Genomic DNA, 25,326 nt, shown 5'->3' on the forward strand with positions numbered 1-25,326 from the left:
ATGTGTTAGGTCCAAGAGCACAAATGGGAGGAGCTTACTGGGCAGCTGTGGGCACAGCACTATTTAAGAATGCTGAAAGTAGGAATATTTTCACTCAGCTTCCTCATTTGTCTTTAGGAGAGTTCAAGCAGCTTGCTCCAGTTCCTATTTTTATTCCCCACTTAGTTTTACATATTCACAGAGTCAGCAAAATGAAAAATATTAATTCAGAGACTGTTTTGTCCTCTGCTGTAATATGGTCTACTGACTTCATTACAGACCTTGCTCTGCTTTTCGTTGGCTCAAAATTGAGTCACTAGGATTGCATTCCCAAGTTGTTCTGGGTGGCAAAGAACCTGTGGAAAGTTGGAGGGGGGTTTAAGAGTTCTCTTCTAAAGATACACATTTGCTTTGAATTTTCAAGTAATAAATGAATTCTCTCCCATACCTTGTTAAAGCAAAATTGTTTAAGAGGCTTTAGGATGTTATGGATTGGTTCCTAACTATCTGGTAAAAGGGTCACTTGACAGCAGACAGCACACAACCACTGTGAAACCTCTGTGAAAGCCATCTGCAGCCCCAGCACTTCTCCATTTACACACCCAGTAATCTGCCTCTTCTACAAACCCCAGCTCTCTTAAACACACTGCTCTTTACCACGAAGTCTTTGTACCCAGCATGCACACTGGTCTTACCACAGTTGTATACTTCAGTATTACCTAACTTCTAAAATCAAGATCAGGCATTTAATAGATTCAGGGATTTTATTAGTTTTTCCATGTGAACATTGCAATTTATAATACATCATATCTAGTTTGACCTCCAGAATGAATCTAATTTAGTACATCATAGTATTAGTAAAAACAAGCCTGATAAGTGGGCTAAACTTCCAACTAGTATCTTCATATTCTTCAGACATGGCAAGCTAGAATGTCAATCACTTCACAGACATTTAAGTAGTGTTTTCCAAAAACCACCCAGCCCCAAATTAAACTAGGAAGCAAATACAATTTAAAGCAGGAAAGATTTGGTCATTTCCCTCCCCCAGCAGAATTTAATTAACAGCTATACCTTTGCCTCATTACAGTTTCGGTATCTCAATTTAAAGTCCTGGAGTCTGTTGGATTGGAATTGCAGGTGTCAGTCGCTGTCTTCCCGGGCACCTCCTTAGCGGTAGCCGGGCCCCGGCTGGGTGTAGCCCTGCGGCCCGAAGGGGGGACGGCTGCGGGCGTAGGGGTTGGGCCCGCTGGGCGGGGGGGTCATGGTGCTGCCGGGCGGGGGGGTAAAGCCGGGCCGCGGCTGGAAGGTGGCCGGCGCCGCCTGGGAGCCGCTGTAGGCGGCAGGCTGGGAGGCCTGCGTGGTGTAGGGCTGCGGGGGGAAGCTGCCCGCCGGGTACTGCGGCGGCTGCTGCGCCGGCAGCTGCTGCGCCTGCCCCGGGAAGGCGGCAGCTGGGGCAGGGGCGGCCGCCTGGCTGTAGGCCGGGAACTGCTGGGCTTGCTGCGATGGCGGCTGCTGCTGGCTGTAGCCTGCTGGAAAGAGAGAGCAAGGTGGGGTGAGAGACACTAAGGATCCGTGGGTGCCTGGAGAAAGACCTTTTGTTCCTAATGTTCACAGTGACAAACGCAAAACGATGCAGGAAGCACAGAAAAAGCAAACCAAGCGAGTTTTCCTGCCTTTCACGTAAGCACACGGCCGGGGTTTTGGTGCACACTGTGGCAGCACAGCACACTGACAACAGTTACTATAAAACAGTTTTCCTATGCCTGACAAGAAATAAAGAAAAAGACAAGTAGTCTTTTCCATAGTGCCACACAAAAAAAAATATAAAGTCTTCACTGGCAAATAAGGCAAAATTCAACCCTTTTCCCAAATAAAAGATCCAGATTAAACTGTCTTGACAATACTCTCAGGGTTTAATGTAAGTCATACCTTTGCTTAAATCACAGGTGTTTTCAGTTCTTTAGTGTTAAATATGAAAAGGTTGTGTAGAACAGAACACTTCAGCACAAAAGTTCCAATTACACATGTCCCAGATTTGATTTTTCTGTATAAAACTGGCTTCCAAAGGGAATTTCTCTTCTTGAAAATTTTAAAACAAGAACAAAGTCCTTTCATGAAGAAATAGCTACTTTTATCCATCATGAAACACACCTGCAGCTACTTGACATGAAATCTCTCCAGTGACTGGAATCCTGTCAGCATTAAACACCAGACACACAAATTATTAAAAGTGCACAGCCCTAAATGGAAAGAGTAAGGGTAAGAAGGCACTGCAGTAAACTCACCTTGAAACTGGGATCAAAATTTACTCATGAGACAAAGCTCTGAAGGGTCAATTTTTACACCCACGTATAAATAGCTACTGTTGCCTAGTATATCTACAAGAGTGGGAAGGGATCCTGCTCTTGGGGAGACATGGGCTTGAAAGGAGACAACACTCATGAGAACTAAAGCAACACAAACAAAAAGATCCAATGACTCAACATCTCCAAAGGCTTCTGTCAATAGGTCCTCAAAAAAAAAACCCCTCTCTTTCTGAAGATTAATTGTGAACTAAGTTATGACAAACAGAGGTGCCCCAATAAGTTTCTAGTGGCACTTCTTTCATACTTGACAATTATGCTGATGGGAAAGCAAAACTCACATTGCACTACAGCTTTCACAGGAACATAAGTAAAATAATGAAGGAATTAGACAATGGTACTATATATCTGGAAAGCAGATTGGAATTCCTTTGTTTCCCCACTCAATTTTTAAGCCTAGAAAGTCAGACAGATGCTTCTACTTCCAACAGGCTTGCTACTTCTGAAACTGTACATTAGTATAATGTCTCTGTATTCTAATTACAAATGGGAGGGGGGAGAAATCCGCAGAGAACACAGTATCATTTTGACACTCAAACCAACGAGCTCTCACACAGTGCACAGGAACAAGGTCTCAGGCACAAACCTTTAGTCCAAGTATTCTAGGGTTCTTATCCAAGCTAAGCATGGAATTTCTTCGTGAGCTCTGCAAATCTTCTCATCTACATAAAAATTGATGCATTCCCACTGTCCACCAAGAAAAGGTCACACTGGCTCTGAGTCATTCAATGGGAGTCTTTTGTTTAGTTTAAGGAGGATTTTTTAAAACAAGGAGTGATACAGGCTTCATACAATTTTCTGAAATTATTCAGTAAAATGCAATTTGTTACAGAATCTACTCTTACAAGTTCATCCCTAAACCTCATCTGGATTATCATTCCTAACATATACTATGCATTCCTAGATGCCAGCTGCTTCTAAAAGAACTGAAAGTTCTGAGGTCACATTTATTTTGGGTATAAACCAGCTCTTCATATTTCACTACACATAAATCACTAGTGCACTAAAATATTATTCTGCTAAAAGTCCACTGGCACCTTTACTTAAGGTATCAGCAAAATCAAAAACTAAAAAAAACCAAACAAAAAACCAAAAACAAACAAAAAAAACCCTATCACTTGAAAATTTCTCTGTAATTTACAGTATGTGTAATAGCCAAGGATTTACTGAATGACAACTACAGTGTTTACACCACTAAATTTTGGACACAGAGATCATTCTATATGCAAGAAATAGGGGCCATCTTTTGACACCTTCAATATTTAAGGAAGGTAAATTGGGATGCTTAGTCACTTACTTGCTGGAATCCCATGACTGCAGAATATAAGCCTGAAGGCTGCTCACCCTTCAGGTGATTCATTTTGACTGCCTTTCCAACAAGGCATTCTGCTGATTAGAAATGATGTCTTCCTTTGGTCACAATCAAGTAGGACTGAACTCTGACTACATATTAACAACTACACTGTAAACAGCTACAGTGCTCTCTTCCTGGCAATTTCTGCATTGTGCCAGTTCCCATAAGGAACACAGGCATCTGGGCAGCTCAGCACCCTGACCTGCCCCACAGGGTAAGGAACTGAAGCTGACAGGTTCAGGCACTGCAGGAAAGGTCCTGCAGCTGAGCTGCTGTTGCAGAGCTGCTTACCTGGGTACTGCACGCCGTACTGCTGCTGGGGCTGAGCCTGCGGCTGCTGAGCAGGGTAACCAGGCTGCTGGTACTGCTGATACATCTGACCTAGGGATTAAAAATGCATTTTGTTGAAGCCCAGTACCCTGGTGCATTACAGCGAATGCTACCCTGACAATTCAACATCACAGAAACAAACCCAAAGACATCAAAGTACAGATTTTAGTTTCTGAAACATGTTGTTCTGACTAAATAAAGTTTATCTAAAGAGTTACATGATGCTTACTATTGCACATTTTCAGAGGCTGCCATAAGCTGTGCACCTTAGCACTACTCTGGTGGGTAACAGACCAGGAATCTTTACACATCTTCATAACTGCTCCAGAACTTACACTGTAAATTAAAGTACTTCAAAACTTAAACATGTCCTCAGATTGTCTGTTTAGATTAGGCTTTTAAGACCATTTCTGCAACCACGTACTGTAAGCAGAGTGGTACATTATTTATGCTTGACCACATTTTCCAGATAAGTCATCCATCTCTTAGCATTGCCAAGTTTTCTTAAGAGACCCAGCAGTATACACCCGAAGCAAAAATAAAACCATACATTCTTAAGCTTGGTAGTCCAAGCCAATGCTTAATTTTCCTACATTTGCTGTTTTCAACTTCTTGGCCAGAAAAGGCAGAATATTTGTTTAGACAACCTATGGGTCCTGTTGAGGCTTTATGCTTCTGCTGTTTTTCAAGCTAGTAAATCACAGTCAAAGAACAGAATCAATTACCTGCCAAAACTAAAGCTTAGCTGAACTGAAGCAGACACGGAAACTTTACTGTTATGAAGTGTTACTGTACTATTATTCATTCTGCAAAGACTAGCAGACTGTATAAATAGACTGTAAACTCTATCTTTGGAGCTGCACCAAGACAAAAGCAACTCTACTCTGCTCCAAGTCCTCCCAGATAAACCCCTGTCCACACCGATTTAAAGTAACTCCTTATTTCTTCTTTTATCTGCATTATTTGCAACTGAAAGAAACACTATTTTACATTCACACTAAGGTGTTTAGAGTATTTTATGTTGATGCAGTCACTTAAAATATTATTTGGTGTGCAACTATTGTGGGATTATGAGAGTGCAAAACACAAGGCTTGAAGAGAATTTAAGCCTGTTAGCTTGATAATTAAGAATTAGAAACTCAGAAAGTTCTCTTTCTGAAACTTGTTTGACGGGGGAAGTTCTGGGAGAATAACCAGCAGGCTGCCTGTCTCGAGATAATTCCCTACAGGCTAACGGAGACCACAGTGGCACCTGCTGGAAATTCCAGGTAAAGGGATAGCAAAGAAACAGCATGGTGTTTTACCAAAGGTTTCTGAGAGGGCTTGCTGTCTTCTCCAGGGCTGAGGCACTAGTGAGGAACTAGAGGTGTTCCAGTGCTATTTAAGAAAACATTCTTAATTTACAGCCATGAATACAGGGGGGATCCATTGGGTCCTCAGACACAGTCTTCTCTCTCCCTGGATTTTTATTCTGAAAACTGGATGAGCTACAGCATTGGTGTCTGGTTTTGTATTTAGCAGTGCTTATTGCAGTGAAGGGTCTGCCAGCATTTACCATTGTTCCTGTGCACTGAAAAAAGATTTAGTCTGATTCAGAATATAGACCATTTATACATATTCACACAACATTCTTTTCCCTAGAAGATCATGAAGTGCTTATGGGACTGAGATGTCACATGTATTTCAGCAAAGACTAAAAAAGCCTCCACATCTGTATACAGTTGCTTCTTGTGTGTGTTCAGGACTGAATTTAGTGGTAGAAAAGCACAGGCCACAAGACACAGCCCTGTACTAGAACATCTTTTCTGGATTGATTTAATTCGAATTAGTGAAGGCTAAAAGCTTCTCAAGGCAGGCAGCCCTTCAGTAGTATCAGCAGACAGAAATAAGGTGACTTGATATACACATGACAACCTAATCATCATCACAGCATTTACTGTCAGAGAAAGCCATTAATAAATAAACCCTGAGACACCAGAATGACTGAAACATGACTGGCACCACCAGTTTACTTGTATCTTCAAAGTACTGGGGAAGTGTGTGGGAGAAGCAGAGCTTGGGGTGTTTTGGGTTTTTTATGAAGTGAACTAAACATTTCAAACTAGTTTCAAAACTAGTTTCTAACAGAAGCTGCTGTTTACCAGCAGTGTCATTTATGTGAATCCATCCTGCTGAAAAACAAACAATCAAAACCTATCCAAAGTTCTGGCTCTGTGGGGACAGCACAAGCCCCCAAATTACCACTGGACTGAAGTACTAACAAACCTCAGTGAAGTACAGAAAACTACTCCATGTTTCAAAGAAAAGCCTTTGAACACTTTGGAATAAAATTGATAATTGCACTTACATTACCCAGCTGTGGTGAGAGACTGCTGTTTACCACACATATGCAATGCACAGCATAAGCAATGTATTACTAATTTCTAATGAGCAAATACAAAAGTTCCTTCTGATCTCTTCACAAAGGCTAAACCACAAAGTGAGGAAAATATAATCAATACTTAAAAGCTTGCAATAGCAATAATAAGAACTACATAAAACCACAGATCAAACCCTTTACAATTAGTACTGTTGCATTATACTTTCCTTGACTCAAGTCTAGAAAAATCACTACATCTACCCTGATACATGAGCCTAGATAACATCTTCAACAAGTAAGATGAGTTTAACTGAAACAAATACTTTTCCCCTTCCCTGATATTAGCAGCCATAAAGGATTCCAATCTAGTGTTGCTAGTGCTTTTAAGTGTTTCACTTACTTCTTTGTTTCAGTTCCAGTTTAACAGCAACAATTAAAACTTCCTACCTTACTGTATTAAACTAAAATAAAAAAACTAAACTCATAAAATGCAAGTTCAGTAGCTGAGAATATGGTTTCTGAACAATAAATTTTCTGGCTGCCAACAGAAAAACCTGGAGCCCTTTTTTGCAAAAGTAACTTTTATACATAAGCACCAAACTGCTCTATCTTTAAGCTACAAAGATGTCTCTTGTCATGTTATAACACTCCACTAGTAAGTAAGAAAAGGCTGAAAGCAGCAAAATAAGTGTTTCATAAGCTCCAGTGCAACCAACAGTATTCATATCTCTTTAAATATACATAACTACCAGCTGTTCAAATGCCCTGCTCAACCAAAATAACACTTTATTTCCTTCAGGCAAAACAATGCAAGTGGCTATGGATACTGTGACCACCATCTCTCATGTGTCTGTGTCAGTAAAGCAAGCAACAGAGGGCTCTCACTTGTGCCAACACCAGCACAGAAACAATTTTATATTATTCTTCATATGGAGGAAGAAGTAACAAAGAAGGTTATTTCACAGTGTAATCCAGAAGTGTGCAGGTCTGAAGGCTCAGTGCACTTAGAAAATAGCAACAGAAGAAATTATTTCTAAATGTAGGAAACCTCAGAACAGGTAAACTGTGAGAAGTTAAATAGCATTTTTAACGGCATAGTGCAAACAAATCTGAACGCCAGAGTTAAGACCTTAAATTTTAAAGGAGAGCCAGCTGAGCTCTCAGGAGTTATAAGGAACTATCATGCATTTAAGATGTTACAGGATTTAACTTGACTACCACAGAGCCATACACAAAAAGGAAACAACAAAATACTAACTCCAGTCTGTTGGATAGAAATGATGAGTAAACAACATTTTTAATACAGACTAGACAAGTCCACAAACTGTTAGTTGAGTGAAAGCTCGACACAACACACAGATGCAAGCAGAAAACAGTACTATGAAAACTCTCGTGTTACAGCACCCGCCCTTTCAAACAGAGCCACTGCTCCACCTGCTGTTTCTGTATCCACCAGCACTGGCAGGGAGGACAAAAGCTGCTCTGCCTAAGGACACACGTCCATTGCAGTTTGGTATCCACTTTGGGTCTGCTAATTCAAGGCAGAATCAGACACCATCCTTCACATCCTGGACTGTAGAAAACCACACTGCTTACCTTCCACCTGCCCCGTCTGTGGCTGCGTGCTTGGGTAGGGGGGCTGCTGTGCCTGAACCCCAGGGGGATGGGCTGCAGAAGAGGAGGAAGCGATGCTGTCCGGTGTTCCTGATCGCTCCTCTGCAGGGGCACTGGGTGGTCCTAGAGGAGCAAGAACAAAATACAGTATGTGAAATGAACACCAAGTTGAAATTTTAAAATTCCAATAAAAGATCCCTCCCTTGCAATGTTTTTAACATCTTTTCCACTTCGGATTTACATGCATGTCATACACAAGCTAAAACTAAGTGTATATTTGCACATCTAAACTTTCATTTGAAAATACTGGGGGGGCAGGGAGGGGAGGATTTTCCACATATCTCTGGGTCACTCAGATTTCACTCTTCTGAGGAACAGGACTCACTTGTGAGATAAAACTCTTCATGACAGCATATTTTTTCAACAGCTTCAAGTGTTAACCTTGCACACACACACACACACGCTGAAGAGCTGCCATGTTTGGACACAACATGCACTTACCTATTTTTTCTTATCTGGAGGAAAGGTAAAAGGCTGCATGGAACTATTCAAGTGGATTAGCATCTTACTGTGAAACAAGTGAACCAGGCCACAAAGCGTTTTACTCATAGTCAAACAGTAGGTGAACAAAAAACCTCCAAAGAGGTGTTAAAACCACACAGGATACAGACAGGATACGGGAGGCTTCAGTCTAAAAGCAATTGTCTGCTCTGCTCATTCTGAAAGTATTTCAGTTGACACTCAAAGACAGCATGGAAACTGGGAATTCAGACTTTCTCTACATTAGTAAGAAGTTCTGAAACACATGTGAACAAATATAATATACTACAATTCAATGCAAAATATTTTGTTAAAAACCAGGGAGCTTAAACCAACCATATGAATGCTAAAAGACACTACTTTCAAATACATGCTTTAAGTTAAGCACAAGTACTAAAACTGCTGCCAATTCATTTGCAATTTTAAGACAGTTATATTTACACAATAGAAATATGCATCCAGCAAGCCCCTACTTATGTATTCATTATAACCTTATTAGGGGAAAGTTAATTAAATCTGCCTACTACTTGATTTGCATTTATAGACATAACTGCAGGATTACATCTTTCGAAATGTGATTTCTTATACCCTGCTTAAATGGTCCTCTGTGGAGTTCTTTGTACATTCAAAGAATGGTCAAGTCAGTTCACTCTGTCAGAAGAATTATGGAGACACAAATATTGAAGTATCACTGATCAAAACATTAACTGACACTGACAAAACCACTCATTCAAAAATTAGCTCAAATTTTCTGCCAGCTGTGCTTCACTTGCTATTGCTTACTTGTTCAGATAGCCCACTGCAAGTTTTCAGGTACCATCTGGTTTGTGAAAGAACCATGCTGTGACAATACCAAAAATGTGCCATGGAGGAAGAAATCACACAATAGGCCTGGTCCACAGACCAGTACTTCATACTGAAGTCAACTACTGTCTGTAGGTACAACTTTGGATCCTGCACAGTCACAATCACACAGTACAGATCTATTCCTCATACTCCATACTTTTGTCATGGCAGCCATACTGGAGGAACGAGCTCCAGTTGCTACTGGTTTGCTCATCTGTATCTTTACTTCACACACCATATAAAACTCACTTGCTCTGGAGTTGAGAGTACACAGCAAATCCTGTTAGCTAACAGCAGTTTCATTTTCACATTTCAATGAACCATTAACCCTTCTAGGCCCACACAGGTCCTGTGCAAAATCACATCCTTAGGTTCTCCATCACGCTCCCACATTCTACATTGCTTTTCTGGCTTCGGTTATCCCGTCTCAAGCTGACAACATTCAGTGTAGTATAATCAGCTTTCATATGCTTAGCATTCTCTTACTAGGCCCAATAGTCCTCCAGCTCTTCAAAAATTAATATAATTCAGACAAGCATATTATTCCTTTCTGCTAACAGTGAAAAAGTTGATTCTATTTACTTCTAAAATGAAACAGAGAAAAGGTGGGATCATACAACACATTCTGAATGACCCAAGCAGCAGAAGCACATGCCAAGAACATGAACTGCAAGATCAAACCTTAAAGCAGAGCAGTAAGTTCTTCTATCACTGGCAGATACCAAATAAGTTAGCCCACACAATAGTTTTAAGTAATTAAAATTTGAAAAAATTGAAGCCATTTTCTACTCCAAGCTAAAACACAATACTAAAATCAACAGCAACATTCCAGTATTCTGTATACAAAAATTAGCGCACAGATACAACACCTTAACACAGCAAGTTTTAGAATTCTGAAAAGACATAGTGAGCATATATCCAACATAGAAATGCTTTGTTACAAATCAAAACTGGAGTCATTGATTATGAACAGGTTTAGCTTTCCTTTTCACCAGCCACATCCTTACCTGACACCTGATCATCTGTCAAGCCAAAAGCTGACATGACATTCTTGCTGATTTCATCCTGGTTCTTTAGCGGATCGAATGCAGACATGCTCGCTGCTATAACTTGAGTGGATGGCTTAACATTAGCGTCAGCAGCAGCAGGCTTTTCATCCCTACCATCTACAGCATCTACAAAGCAAAATGCCCAGTTACCAGCTCTCCAGAACTGAAACACCAGCACACACACATTGCACTACAGCAACCACAACATCACACAGCTGGGGAGCTCTATCAATTTAACTGTTGGAATGTGCATGTTAGGATAGTAGTGAAGAATCCGTGATGTATCTGAAACTGGGATGGATCACAAAGCTTCGGTTTCTTTCACAGTTACTTAAAGACCTACTAACACTGTGGACTATCAATATCGTGTATCATGTGTTCTGAAATTCAAAGGCACAAAGCTCCTGCTTCAAAACAAATAAATTGCCCACAAATAATTCAAAATTAGGAAAACATACAGGATAGTTCCAACTTATTATGGTGTTTTATCAGCTGCAGTTTCTGGTTTGTAGTCTACCTTTCTCCATTAATTTTTCCTAAGCTGACAGGTAAAGTTGAGATCTCTGCAACTATACACGTAACTGAATTGCTCAGAAATGCCTTACCTAATGGTGCTACATTTTCTGTTAAAAGCAAACAACTACAGATAGATACAGACTAGCTAGTTTTGTTTAGATCATTACTCTTAGATCATCACTATTAGGTCATTACTCTAACCACCTTCCAATAGTTTTTTACCAGAATCCATGGTATTCCACTGAAAATACTAATTGAATATATTGTAGGAACAGAGATGGGATTTTTTTAATCAACAAAAGCAGTAAAATTTTAAAGTGCAATTACAAAAGCAACACTTCCTAAAAGGCAGGCTGACATTCTCGGTTCACCTCTTTACTCAAAGCACTGTACTTCATGAATTTGTGTCATTATTTTCTGTGTCCAGCTTACCTAAACTCTGTAGTTAAGCACACAGAAAAAATAGCATTTGCAGTACAACTACCCTAAGCTAGGGGACCAGTATCTCAAAACTGTGAGAAGATGACTTTCTTTCCCATTTTACCCTCCCCCAAAAACCCTTTCCCACCTCTACCTGCACCCTTGTGCTGCTTACCCTGAGACAGCTCTGATGCTGGTCTGAGCGCAAAATGTGTGGATTCAATTTCCTAACCTGGCAAAAAAAAGTGGATATAATTTTTTGCTGAATTCACTTCTTACTGTTTTAGTGAACCCAACTTGCTTAGCAACACAAGATAAGCACCAGAGCTAGCCCAAAGTAAGCAGAGGGACTACTCAACTGTGAGCAAGAACTCCTCAGTAACAACAAACTATTAATTTGGCTAAAAGCCCTCTCAAGACATTGCTGGGGTTCACAGGCATTAGTTGCAGTGTTTTCCTACATTGCAACAAATCCTTGGACTCTGAAATTTCATTCCTAAATTAGTTCAGCGCTTTACTACAGATATATCCAACAAAAATTCCATCTCTGAAATAACTAAAGCATTAAAAATTAAGTTCTGGGCCATCAAGCAACAATTAAGAACGATTCATGTTTCACTCTGTTAAACAGCACACCACTCTGGAAATCAAAGCAAACAACTCTTTGCCAGGCTGCCTACCACTCTCAGGCAGATTAGTGGAAAGCCCTGGTTCCGCTGGTGGCTCTAAACAGTCCAGTAAACGATTGACTTTATTGCGAAGTTCTATCAGCTCTCGACGCAGGTACTTCACCTGGTTAGATTCTAAGGGTCTTGGTTGTCCATTCACTGCAAAACAGCAATTAGATAAACTTAAAATTGTAGTAACATCCAGTTTTGACATCCAATTTAAGATGACAAAAAAATTTTCCAACTTTTACTTGCGTGTAGTATCCTCATCCTTTATGGAGTTTTAAGCGACAAAGTTTAGTCCACACAGACTGAACTCATTCTAGAGCTAACTGCTCCTTTAATATAATCTCAGTTCAGCAAAAGTTACAGTACCAAAGCAAAGTTCATTGTTTACTCATTTGCCTGAATACACCCTAAATGATGCAGTGGTTCTGGAAAGCTGTCCCTTTAGAACTAACACAGCACACACAACACTGCTGCAATTCACGAATAAGGTCAGTGTACAAATTAAAAGCCTGGAACTAACTACATGCTAAGTTACCTACAGTAGCTTGAAAATAAAAGAACTTTTACACAAAGGCTAAAGGATAAATGTTAAGATCTATTCAGCTCCAAGCAACTAACACTAGTTTGCAGCAGTGTACCACTGCAAGGTGTCAGCTTCAAATTCTCATGCACCTGTGAAGCCCCACAAATGCTAAAGAATGGAAGAGAACATGGAAAACAGCACTAATGAAGAAAGAACCACAGATCATATGTATATGCACACATGCCAAATACTGTGAGCAATCTTATAAAGAGCAGTAGTTTCATATTCCATTAAGTTCGGAAGTCTCATGGAAAACATCAAGAGAAAACAGATCATCATGTATTAACTCAGCAGTTCTAACTTGCTGATTGCATTTTCTCCACCTTCTGAGGTGACAAATTTAAAATTTTTTTACCTCTCAGTGAAATCCACTGCCTGAATTTTAATAAATATTATTTAAAAGAAATAGAAAAATACAATATTCTATACTTACCAAACAATGTCAGCTTAAGTATCCTACTGCACTGAATTGCAAAAGAGAGATCTGAGCTATCAAAAATTGTTATAAGATCTCCATCTGAAAAGAACAAGAAAACGTTACATTAAAATCATAGCCCATGACTACTGAGCTTCACATCAGGACAGAAGTGTTCCTTCATTACTAAAAGATAACTTCCCCTACTTGATTGTGAGGTCACTAGAAAAAACATTTATTATTTTAGTGCAAGAATCAGTGTACAGAGAAATTATGCACAGAAGGTAAGACAGAAGCATGACTGCCTCCAAAAGGGAGTCTTCTGACATTCGCCCTTTGATCTTCCATATAGCTCATAATTATTTTATGTTTGCATACACATGAAATATTAGATGAAATATTAGAGCTAAGAGTTCACAAAGTCCAACACCAGGAGGAAAGATGCTACCAGTTAAAGGTGAAATGCCTATGCCAAGTGGCTCCAGAAACACACTGTTCATGAAAAGACAGGAGTCCAATAAATGGCACAAGTCAAATCCAATTCAATTTTTAAAAACCAAAATAAAATTTCAAATGTCTATAACACTTCCTCAGGTTATATTCAGAACATGAGTTGCAAGACTATTACCATTCCCTTGCTGAAAAACAAAATTCATGTGTAGAAGTGAATAGTAAAGATCTCTCTCAGCTTTAACACGCAAGAAAGTACGAAGACACAAAGATGCCAAAGTAGTCAGAAGAAAACTTCTCTCAAACAGGAATTTGACGCAAAATCACAGCTCTTAGGCATGGATTTCTTCCATGTCACATGTCAGAGGATCCTAATGAATTTGCACATTGCCATCTTTCACAGGAACTATATTAGAACTGGATGGGATCATTTATTCTTAAGATACAAAGAACAATGCACAAAGCACTGATCACCTTTAATCGCACTAATCCTCAAAAGAGTACCAAGTTCCCTTTAAATCTGGTCTCTCTTGATTTTTAAATTGAGTCAAGGAAAGCTATGTTAACATCTTTGCTTACCCAACAAACTCACAACTAAAACAAGACTATTGTCTTTGGCAGGACAGGTTTTCTGGTGTTTAATATAGTCAACAGGTTATTCACAGCTTAAATGAACCCAAGCTAAACAGTGCAAAGTTAAGAGAGGGAGCACATTATCAGGAAAATGTGTACTGGCACAAAGGATAGCAGAAACACTCCCTGCCTGAGCAGTTTGATGACTGGGAACTGGAGTGAAACACCATCTAGTGAAGTTAAGTTTCACCTTGAAAAGCAACAGTGTTTGGATAAATGCCAAACAGCTTGGAACAAAGCCAACTCCAGACTGCCCAGACTCCTCCACAAAACACTGTAGTAAGGGGGCTCTGTGGACAGACACAGGAATCAGTTTTACAGATTACTGCCTAAAAATTCTGAGTGTATATAAATTCTTTCACACTGCTTACAAGGGCAAACTGTATCTAAGTTATGGTTAAAATTTTCAAATAAATTAATGCTTCAGTATGAATAGTCATAAAACACATGATATCAAGTCAAAACCAGCTTAGAATTTGAAGAACGACATATTCTAATTTTGTCATCCCTGACCACAAGTAACACCTCTGCAATGGAACGTTTTCTTAAGCAATTACTATTAATAACACATCACAGTGCCTGTCAGTCTTCAAAGAAGGTGCTTTCTAACAAAATTAAGTTACGAACTCTAATAAAGTGACGACATGTGAAATAATTTTCACGTTTTCCTGAAAAAAATACTGTTGCCTCCCAAGATATTTTTTATGTCCTGTTTCCACTCTCACAATCTCAAAAGACATCTGTTGATAGCACTATCAGTCATGGATTCTGTGACTAGAGACTGGAAAGTCACCAGAAACGAGGGCTCCAAATTCCAACCAGGCAGCCTGCTCCAGTGACACACTGCCCTCCTGGCCAAAAACTCATGCTCAGCCTCTCAAGCTGCAATTTCTGGCTGCTGCCATCTGGTGCTACTGCAAATTGCTCACATTCAATGGTCTTTGCAACTCCCCTTCCACTGGCTCTGCCCTCAGCCCCCTCCACAGCACAGTGAACAACCCCAGCTCCCTCCCATGCTCCCTGAAGACCACTTGCACAAAGCCCCTCCCTGTCCTCAACACACCCTGCTGGACCCCTCTGCAGCTTTTCCAAGTATTTTTGTACTGGAGTACATACATTAAAAGTGACCACAGAAATGCAGCCTCACTGGTGCCATCTCACCAGTGTCAGGAAAAGGAGAATCAGTGTCCCTGTTTGCCATTATGATGCATAGCAGGACTTGGACAATCAAAGTTAAACAGATTTTTTTTTTTCTCTTTGCCAGTAAAGGGGGGGGGGTGTGATGACATGTGCTCCTCCCAACTCAAACACTTTCTCCAGCTTTTCAGTAACCTTTCCTATATGCTGACACCAAAATCCATCAGTGTTTTAGCAAAAAGCCCTTCCATTCCTTATCCTGGTAACACAATAAATTATAATTATTTCTCTTAGCAATCCACAACATTGGCAAACCATCCTTTGATACCCTTCGTCGCACCAGTCAACACTCAGATTCACTGCCTGAACAAAGATGCATGTCCTAAATAGTCCATCCTGCACAGCAGTACACATGGCTTACATGGATTAATGTCACCCAAAAGAATTGGGATCATTCCATCTTAATCCTCCCTCATCCATTTTAACCTTCAGGTTAAAGACATTAAGAATAATTAATAAATTTTCTATTTTAAACTTTTAGCAGTAAAAAAAAGGCTGAGAAGCACCAAGTACAGAATCTTGTGAGCGGCATAAAGTCAGTTCTGTGATTCCTACTGTTAGCCATCAAGTTATTATCTAATTAGAGTATATGCTAGGACTCATCAGGTATATGTCAAGCCATAGAAATGTCTGACAATTTAAGTATATTAGATTTAGCAAAATAACTTGTCATTTTAAGGAATGCCAATGAAGCTTAATTCCTGTTACCATGACACAGACAGTATTACACAATGTTATTTTCTGTTAGAAAATAAACCAGATTTCCCTTTATTTTCCTTACTAGTTTTGTTATTTTAAGAACTTACCTTTTTCATTTTTACAGGGAACACAGATTTCCTTCTCTATTTCTAATTTCCCATGTATCACAGTCTCTGCTATGCCAATTATAATTTTTTTCTTTCGATAAACTAGTGACTCCCTTAACTAACCACTGGACTGCAAAATATTTCAGCATTAATGCTGCATCACCATGATGTATTTCAATCTTCATGACCTTAAGAGATCTGCCTCATTCCTTCACCCTGCCAGCTGTTTCCTCCTCTACTAGACTTCAGTATCTTCTAAACTTATTCATCCTTATATTTCTCATTTAGTCCATTTTTGAAAAAACAAACACTAAACACAAAACCCTACACAATCAAAAAACGTAGTTTTCCTTCACTCTGGTAAATTTATCAAAGTCTGAGATTACTGACTAGCACAGCAGCTTGAATACATGCAGTATGAGTAAACATTTGTCTATTACAAGGTAAAGAAGAACAAGAGCAAAAAGGCCAATCTCACATTACACTCTCCGTTTTAAATTCAAGAACAACTTTAAAAAAAACAAAGTTCCTTTTATTGGTATATCAGGCCTTTTAGTATGTGTAACTCAGTAACATGAAGTGTTTAAGATGCAATTTTACACTTGATTCATACAAATTCATTGCTGACAGTCCTCATTACTTTGTTTGGGGTTGGGGAATTTTTAGCTGACATTGGGTTTTGTGTGTTCAAGAACTTTAAATAGGACATAAAAATTGCTTCACATCTAGCAGAGCAATTTCCTTAGCTCAGGAGTTTGAAAGCTTGAATATAAAACTTGATTTCACAGAGCAGCATTGAACCTGAGACTTCTTTTCTCTGGTAGTTAATAAAAGCAACACATAACCTAAATATAATGTAGGAATATGGAGGGGTAGATGAAGCATTATTTGAACACTCAAAGACTGTGCATGTGAATTTGGAGGACACAGATGGAAGTTGTGGAAGTAGTGGGCGTTGTTAGACCAGTTTAAGATACCCCCTCATAACAGATCCAGACAAGCACTCCTGCAGGTCTGAGGGGACAAATAACAAAACAGGAAGAGCTAAAATGTATATATTCCAATGCATCTAATATAACAGATTTAAAGAAGAATCTTAGCCCAGTTGAAATGAAGTTAAAGATATGACAGCTCATATGACAAGCAAACTAAAGCCTTGTTAACCTTTTCCTTGATCACTTGCAACTACCTCTGATATTAAGAACATTTATTGGTTTACAGTAGTGATAATCAGCTAGCATAAAAAAAAATCAGCACTGAAATCATAGTGAAATAGTAGCACATATGGTGAGTTAACCCCAGCTGGATGCCAGGCACTCACCAAAGCCACTCCATTACTCCCCTCCACAAGTGGCCAGGGCAGAGAACATACAGTGAAAGGACAAAATATGAGATAAGAACAGGGAGAGAGCACAAATCAATTACCATCATGGGAAAAACAGACTCAGCTTGGGGAAACTAACTGAATTTATTACCAGTCAAAATCAGAGCAGGATAATTCATCCTTCAACCCCTCCTTGCTTTCCAGCACTATCTCTTCCTCCCCCAGTGGTACAGGGGCACAGGGAATGAAGGTTATGACTTCTGCTGCTGCTCAGGCAGAAAAGTCCTTCCCCTGCTCCAGCCTGGGGTGCCTTCCAAGGGAGAGTCTTCCATAAACTTCTCCAGTGTGAGTGTACCCCATTGGCAACAGTTCTTCAGGCACTGCTCCAACATGGGTCACTTTTCCATTGGGCGCAGTCCTTCAAGAACAGCCTGCTCCAGCATGGGTCCCCCACAGGGTCGCAAGTCCTACCAGAAAACCTGTTTCAGCACATGCTCTTCTCTCCATGGGTCCTACCAGGAACCTGTTTCAGCACAGGCCTCACACAGGGTCACAGCCTCTTCTCAGGCATCCATCCAGCTGCTCTGGTATAAGGCTACTCCACAGGCTGCATTCCTATGCAGGTGGATCTCTGCACTTCCATGGACCTCCATGAGCTGTGGGGGCACATTCTGCCTCACCATGGTCAGCAACACAGGCTGCAGGGGAATCTCTGCTCTGCTGCCTGGAGCACCTCCTGCCCCTCCTTCCCCACTGACCTTGGTGTTTGCAGAGCTGTTCCGCTCACATATTCTTGCTCCTCTCTTCTCTGGCCAAACTGCATCTGTGCCATAACTTTTTACCTTTTTAAATATGTTACCACAAAGGCATTAACACCATTTCTGCCTGATTTAGCCTCGGCCCAGCGGCGTGTCTGCTCTGGAGCTGCCTGGCTTTGGCCTCCCCTGTAGCCACCCCACTACCAAAACCTGGCTATGCAAACCAAATACAATTCTGAGACAAAGAAAACTAAAAGTAACAGCAGGAAGTCTCTAGACTCGGAAAGACAACCAAAGAATGAAACTGTAATTACTGCCTCCATTGTACACCATTATCTTAGGTTGAATAAAACAGAGTAGTATACACTAAAAACCCCAGAGGACCATACTTAAAGCACAGGTAAGAATGCAATAAAACCAAAGTAATTTTAAGCTTTAAGCTAATGAAAAAGCATCCAATCTCCTTTCATCTTTCTCATTTCAGAAAGAAAGAAAAAAAATGTGGCAAGAGGAAAAAAAAACCACCATAAATCCACTGATCTCCCTCTCACTAGAGATCAAGACCCAAAATATGAGTCAAGACCCAAGATCTACACTACTTACAGTTTTGATAAGCAGCATCTCAAAAGCTTCATGAACCTCAAAAAATTGTCTCAGGGTTACTCAAAGTGAAATTTTATTGCTTAGATATATGAATAAAAGTTGACATTTTAGGCAGCAAAGGCAGCACTCCTTTCCTAAGGCTATTAAGAGAAATTACTTACTAAAGTCTTAGTAAATAATGTTACTAAATGCTACAGTAACCTGTGAATTTTTACTGTGCAACAGCATAATGACCAGTCTTTAAGAGGTTTTGGATTTTATCACTTCATTCCACGTTTCATTTTATGAACACCATCCCTAGGTCCCACATTAAGTAACTTATCCATGCCCCATTGACATTCACAGAGGAAAAGCACTCCAATCACAACTTCCTGTCTCTGTGCATCTCAAACAGGGCCCTCTTCATTCTGTGGAAGTCCTTAAGGTTGTTTGTTTTAACACTAATGATCAATATTTTCTTTGGAACAACCAACATGCAGCAGATTCAAATGTTTCCAGAGAGGAAAGATAACTTTTAATGCATATTTCAAGTTAAGATTATTTTTCTAATCTTTACTGATAGAAGAAAAAAAATCAAGAATTACTACCGCATAAATCAAACTGAAAACTCACAAAAATGGTTAAATGAGTGAACAGAAGAAAAACCTGCAATCAACTTCTTGCAAAAGCAAAAAGTGCACTTTTAGAGAGAAAAAAACCTGAGGAAATATTTCAGAAAAAAAAATGGAAATGCTGTTAGGAGAGCATAACAAGATCTACAGCTTCTATTATCTGATTAAAAAGATTTCACAAGAAACCTCTTCCATTTGCCTGTGAGATTTGACAATTCTGAAAGGTGAACTTCAAAGCTTCTATCCATAGATAAACCATATCAGAGCAACAGTGGTCAATTAAACCTCAACAGTAGTAATTAAACTTTACCTTCATCTTTATATTTTATTGTGACTTCATCATTGCTCAGAAGTTTTCCTCTAAAAACTCTTTGCATCATTAGCACCAATTCATCATAGGTGATATCTTCATTATGAATAGGGATTCTCCTAATATCTTCCCCAAGCTGAGCTTTGATGATCAGCTTCCCACTTAAGTCCAGCTGCCCATTCATGGTGGATTCCTTATCACCTGAAGACCTGTTAGCAGCAAAACATTAAGAACATTTCAGAAAACTGAACTGTTAGTTATTTTAATCTATCTGATGACAGTTTGGAAGCTTTACATTATCACCTTATTCAATTATTTTTACATGGCCCCCTTATTATGAAAATGAACAAATGGCACTTTTTTTCATTTAAAAAAAACACTGCCTGAACAATTATCTTATGTCAAACATTTCAGGCTGTAAGGTGGCTTTACTAAGGGGATCAAGCTGAATCGTGTATTATTTCCTGAACAAATAAGTGCAGAGCTAAACGTTGGCTTTATCACATGGATGATCAGAACTCACTGAGGGTTTCTCTCCAGAAAGGAAGCTACACAATTTTTTAATTTTTAAAAATTTTGTTGGGATATTTTAATCAAGGTTTTAGACTTGTAAAAGTAGCTCATTAGACAACACATTAGCTACTCATTGGGCTCAACACATGGTCAGAACAGTCAGTTACTCTCAGTGTCTTAAGAGGTGAACAACTGCTCCAACTGAATAGGAAGTGCAACAAAGCCATCTTGTGTCCTAGCAGCTTATACTTCTGTTTTATCTTTAACATTTTATCTAAGAGAATTTTAAAATTACCACTTTGTATTAAGCATCTCCCATTTGAAAACACAAAGGCTTGAATTTTAAAACCTGAAACTACAGCGAATTTACTCAAAAGAGTAATGGGGGCGGGGGGAAAGCACAAAAAGAGATCCAGGTAGATAGTCACAGGTCCCCTTCTCTTCACTGCTCCTTTTTCACTGGACAGGGCCAAAACAATAGATCTGGAATGAGGAGCAACTAAAGAAGCAGTTATTTTAACATCTGAAGGACAATTACTAAAGATCTTAAAATGTAGGCAGCCTATAACCAAATCAAGATTTATGAAGCTGTGTGCAGACAAGTATGTTTGTTGTTCATTCTCTTGTGCAAGAAGAGCTCTCAGAGACATACAGCTATTTTTCATTTAAGGATGTTATAACACAGTGCCTTATGAGAAAAAATGAATTTTGCTATAGTCAGCCTATTTTTAAAGTACTGCACTGAAACTTCTACTAGAAACAAGACACTCAGCTAAAGCCTTTAATACATTCCTTGATGCACCTGTATATACTTAACTCTACTGTTTCAGTGACAATATTTTGCATTAAGAAGATGCAGTACAAGGCTATCTTTAGGTTGCCATTAAACTGGGGGGTGAGGGGAGGGTGAAAATATAAAGCAAAGATTTCAGGCAAAGCCCTTTGTTTAACACAAAAAGATACAGACAATTACTGAACAAAACTCACTCTCCTCATCACACATAAGAGGAGGTAGGTGGATAGGTGGATACAGCCTAATTGCAGGGAAAAAGGACCTGCGATTAGCACAGCCACATCATGAGGTTTATTGTATTGTTAATGCTCACTAATGCATTATTCAGGTTTTGCAACATCGGAGTCTTGACTGGAGGTACATCAACCCAGCCTAATTAACTTTAGATTAGATTTAAAAGCATAGGGTTTTGCACAATTTGGTTGTTGGGATGTTTTTTAATTTAAGCATTAGAAAATAAAAACAGTATCAACCCACAGGTTTTTTTTTCATCTCCTTTCCAAAAATATACATTTATCAATACCTTGTCTCTCTTAGTGATGCCGGATTATTGGACAGTTTTCCCACCTCACTTCAGGACAGAGCTAGGATAAGCCGCCATGCACTATCAGTGCCAGAGAACAGCAAGCTGCATCAGAAAACAAACGTATTTACAGTCACAATTCCCTAGAATGACACAATTCATATCAGTCTTTCACGTTCTAATATCTTAGTGAATATACCCAATTTACAAAGCCTTGCTTCACCCATAATGTAACAATCAGATTTACCCTTTTGAGTATTGTAGAAATTACATTCATTTAAAACAGATCTTGAACAAAACTTTTAATTTCATAATAGATCTTTTTATTATTATTGTTATTATTTTCTAATGGCATGTGGAAATTCCTAACAGTAATGTATTCCTTTCCAGGACACTCTTCAGGAGATGATTTAGCATACAGAACAGTTCAATAGGGAATACACCTGGCTCCTCCTTCTGACTCCATGAGTGTAGTACCCTCCTGGCAACTCCTCTCTCACACATGCACAACCAATTTTAAAAATCCATAATCTGATTTTTAGATGATTCACTGCTGACCAGAGGGGGAAAAAAATAGGTTCCCCTTTATCCACATAAAGCTGGGGCTTCCCAGCTCTCCTCTTTCAACTCAACTGGAAGTAAACTGGAACATACAGGATGAAGGCAGAAAACAAGCAAACCCCAGAGGAGACACAAAGCAACTCTTTAGTTCTCAAAGGCTGGCAGCTGCTCCCCTCATCCTGGGTACGAAAGGCTCCTCTTTAAAAAGGGTTGTGCCTGCTCCTCACAGTGAGAGACTGTTGTGACACGCTGAGCAGGGGAACAGGAAGAGACTACTTTCCTGATGCCTCACTCACGTTTTATTAAATGAGTGAGGCATGAAAACAGTGCCCCTGTCACCCCAGACCTGCTACAGCTCCAGGTAAGTTTACTGCACTGACAAATACAGGATACAGCTAACACATGTGGTTGAACCAAAGAGTTCATTTAGCTACCCCATCATGTAGCTTAAGCATTAGAGCTGGGCACTGGTTTTGCTTCCACAGCATTACAACATATGCTACTCAGAAACTTAGCAGTAAGAATTGAACCTCATCTTTAAGTCCTAAACATATACTTTTTGGTGGACAGAGGTGAAGCCCTGTGACTTTTCAACAGATTGAACATATCATTCATATCTCTGTGCAAGGAAAAGAGCTACTGTAATGCCTTATTTATCAGCATTTCTCATAGAAACCTGCTGCCCATCAATGACTATGAAATGGTAGCAGGAGAATATTTAATGCACTTTTTTTTTTTTTTTGGTCCAGCTGCTCTCCATTCTGCTTGAAGGTGTCCAGATTTAAAGACAGGGATTCTAAACACTGCAGCTGCTTGCAACTGTTACATAAAACTATTCAAATTACTGAATTATACAGCATTAAAGCTCCTTCCCCTCACAGTGATACAGCTGAATGGATGACTCCATTTAGAAAGTTTTTCAGAGAACACATCCAGAATGCACACTAATGAGCTTTTTAACAAAATCAGTGTGTGTCTACTTTCCTAGGGCGGGGAGGAATCAACCAACTAAAAAACATTTATACCTCCATGTTTCAGACTAAAGACTGCTTTCCATAAGAATCACACTGACATCTTTCTAACCTTCCTGGTGTACCACTTGCATTTTGCAGACACAGACTTTCCCTCCCCTCCCGCTTTCCATTCACATCATGCACTAATCTAGGTGGTGCATGTGGACAGGGATTGCCCAATCTAGGCCAGTCACTTCAGGATCCCCTCTAAAACCAGCATCTCATCACCACGTTGTATTTCACTACCCTTTCTGCACAGCAGCAGAGGGAAACAGCCTTACCCAGGCAAGGGAAGGACAGACACTCCTGTTTCAATTTTTTCCTGTCAAAACAGGGTTAAGGATCAGGGCGAAACCGACAAAATACGAGCACGCAGGAGTCCCTCCCAAACGCCACCACCGAGAGAGCCGTGAGTTTTCCCAAGATAGGTGGGGAGTGACGCGAGGGAGCAGAAAGGAGAAGAGCTCTTTTCAGCTTTCTGCAGCTCCTATACGAGCAGGCCCGGCCCAAACGAGAACAGAAGCCTCAGCCAATCCCTGCCTAGCAATGAGGAGCCGGCAGCTCCTGCGGCTCTCAAAGCAAAGCGGCGGAGTGACCCAAGGAACACCCGGCCGTGCGGAGGGAGGGAGGGAGAGAGGGAGAGAGGGATCCTGGGATCTCCCACTCCCCCGGGCCCAGGAGGCCGCGGGCGCTTTCCACCTCCCTCAGCCGCGGCCGGGGAGACGCGAGGGGTCTCCCGGCACCTCCACTAAGGGGCCACGTCGCCCCTGGCACCGGGGAACGGTGCGGGGGGGAGGGGGGCGATCGGCTGACCCCAAAACCAAAACCCCTCTCTCCCTCCTTCCCGCTGCTTCCACACGCAGCTGTCCCCGTGAGCAGCCCCCGCTCTCTTACTCTGGACTCTCCGCCGTCCCGCCAGTGCAGCCCCCCTGTCCAGCCCCGGCCGCCGCCGCCGCCGCCCGTACGTGGCAGGGCACAGAGAAGGGGCCGGAGCGAAGGCGGGCCTGCGCGCGTGCGCGCTCCGGCGCGCGGGGCCCCACCACTTCCCGGGCGACATGGCGGCCTGTCATTGAGAGGGTTGGTGGTTCAGCCCAGCCTGAGGGAGGCCGCGCTCTCACAGAGAGTTTCTCTCGAAATACGAGCTTTGGCCTTCGTAGGCTGGCGGTGCTCAGAGAAAAGAGGGGCCGTAAAATTCGAAATCCCGCGCCCCCCATCCCCCCAGAGGAACCATTCATCCTTGAATGATCACATCCAGGTATTCATTACTGTGGAACCTGCGCGCACCCTCACACACTGCCTCGCACTCCGCTGTCTTGCAATCAGAGCTTGTCCCCCTAAGGGCGAAAACACATGAATTTGTAGTTAATTTCCTGAGTTTAGTCAATGGAATGTGCGGGAATGGATTCGTAAGGGTGCATCATCTCCCAGAGCGACTGCAACGGGACCTGGCGTTACTCGGGGAGAGTTGGGCATTTCTGCTGCCCGCTTTCATTTAGCAGCGAGACCGCGCTGTAGGAGAGAGGTGTTTGTGCAGAGCTACCTAAAGCACAACTGTGCTTAGTTATTTCCTGGCCTTAAAGATGCCTCTGAAAAGACACCTTTTCCTTTGATATCTTAAAAAGCAAAATTTCCAAATAGTATTTTCTGCCGGGACAAGAAAAATGTAAGAGTTGTTTTATTTTTGTAGTATTTGTCCTTGCTGAGAGCTCTGTCCCTGCCTCGAGGAGGGTCCTACGAGCCGTGAGCAGATGAAAACGGAGGTGAGAATTTGAAATGGCAGTGAGGAAAATGAGCATCATACAAACTTTAATTCTAAACATTTCAAGAAGGAAGGCCATGGTTCCGGAAGCTTCTCTGCTAGATGTTACACAGTATTTAGGAAATATTTGGGTCTTCTCAATGAAAAACATCTTTGCTTTAAAAAATACAGGAAAGATCTGGAAAACTGGATGTTTACATCCATTGTACTTTCTCCCACTTGTATTGCATAACTTTGTACTGATGATTCAGTCTTTCTCCAATCCATTTCTTTATCAAAGCAGTGTTTCCAAAGTGTTAACAAGAAACTTTGTGATCCCTAAAGCTCAACATATCACAAACAATACCAAAGTTCACTACACTATGAAGATAAATACATTCCACGTGTAGATAAGAGCTGAATTATTGTTCCTATAACAATTCAGCAT

General features: G+C 40.7%; 1 protein-coding gene across 5 annotated transcripts; it reads right to left on the reverse strand.

Moving 5' to 3' along the window:
• Window positions 1-153: 153 nt before the first annotated feature.
• TFG (trafficking from ER to golgi regulator) lies at window positions 154-24,112 on the reverse strand. 5 transcript variants are annotated; one of them, XR_009934110.1, is made up of 10 exons: window positions 24,035-24,112; window positions 21,567-21,671; window positions 19,738-19,946; window positions 13,064-13,147; window positions 12,051-12,197; window positions 10,393-10,560; window positions 7,982-8,122; window positions 3,988-4,077; window positions 1,051-1,508; window positions 154-335 (listed from the first exon to the last, which is right to left on the reverse strand). XR_009934110.1 is itself a non-coding variant. In XM_062512264.1 (9 exons), the coding sequence occupies exons 3-9, from the start codon at window positions 19,919-19,921 to the stop codon at window positions 1,147-1,149; spliced, it is 1,173 nt and encodes a 390-aa protein (XP_062368248.1). In that variant the 5' UTR covers window positions 19,922-19,946; window positions 21,567-21,671; window positions 24,035-24,112; the 3' UTR covers window positions 742-1,146. The 5 variants fall into 5 exon arrangements, 4 of the variants coding, with proteins under 4 accessions (XP_062368248.1, XP_062368237.1, XP_062368264.1 ...); XM_062512264.1 differs by lacking the exon at window positions 154-335 and having other exon boundaries at window positions 742-1,505; XM_062512253.1 differs by lacking the exon at window positions 154-335 and having other exon boundaries at window positions 742-1,508.
• Window positions 24,113-25,326: the final 1,214 nt, after the last annotated feature.

The sequence above is a fragment of the Cinclus cinclus genome, chromosome 2 (genome assembly GCF_963662255.1).
Source record: "Cinclus cinclus chromosome 2, bCinCin1.1, whole genome shotgun sequence".
Lineage (NCBI taxonomy): Eukaryota > Metazoa > Chordata > Aves > Passeriformes > Cinclidae > Cinclus > Cinclus cinclus.

What these genes read in the sequence shown, in the direction of transcription:
- TFG (XM_062512253.1), bottom strand. Translation starts at nt 19,921, where the DNA reads ATGAATGGGCAGCTGGACTTAAGTGGGAAGCTGATCATCAAAGCTCAG. An exon ending in GACAGATGATCAGGTGTCAG is followed by an intron (nt 8,123 to 10,392) that starts GTAAGGATGTGG and finishes TTGCTCCTCTAG; the next exon opens with GACCACCCAGTGCCCCTGCA. An exon ending in GTACGGCGTGCAGTACCCAG is followed by an intron (nt 1,509 to 3,987) that starts GTAAGCAGCTCT and finishes CTCTCTTTCCAG; the next exon opens with CAGGCTACAGCCAGCAGCAG.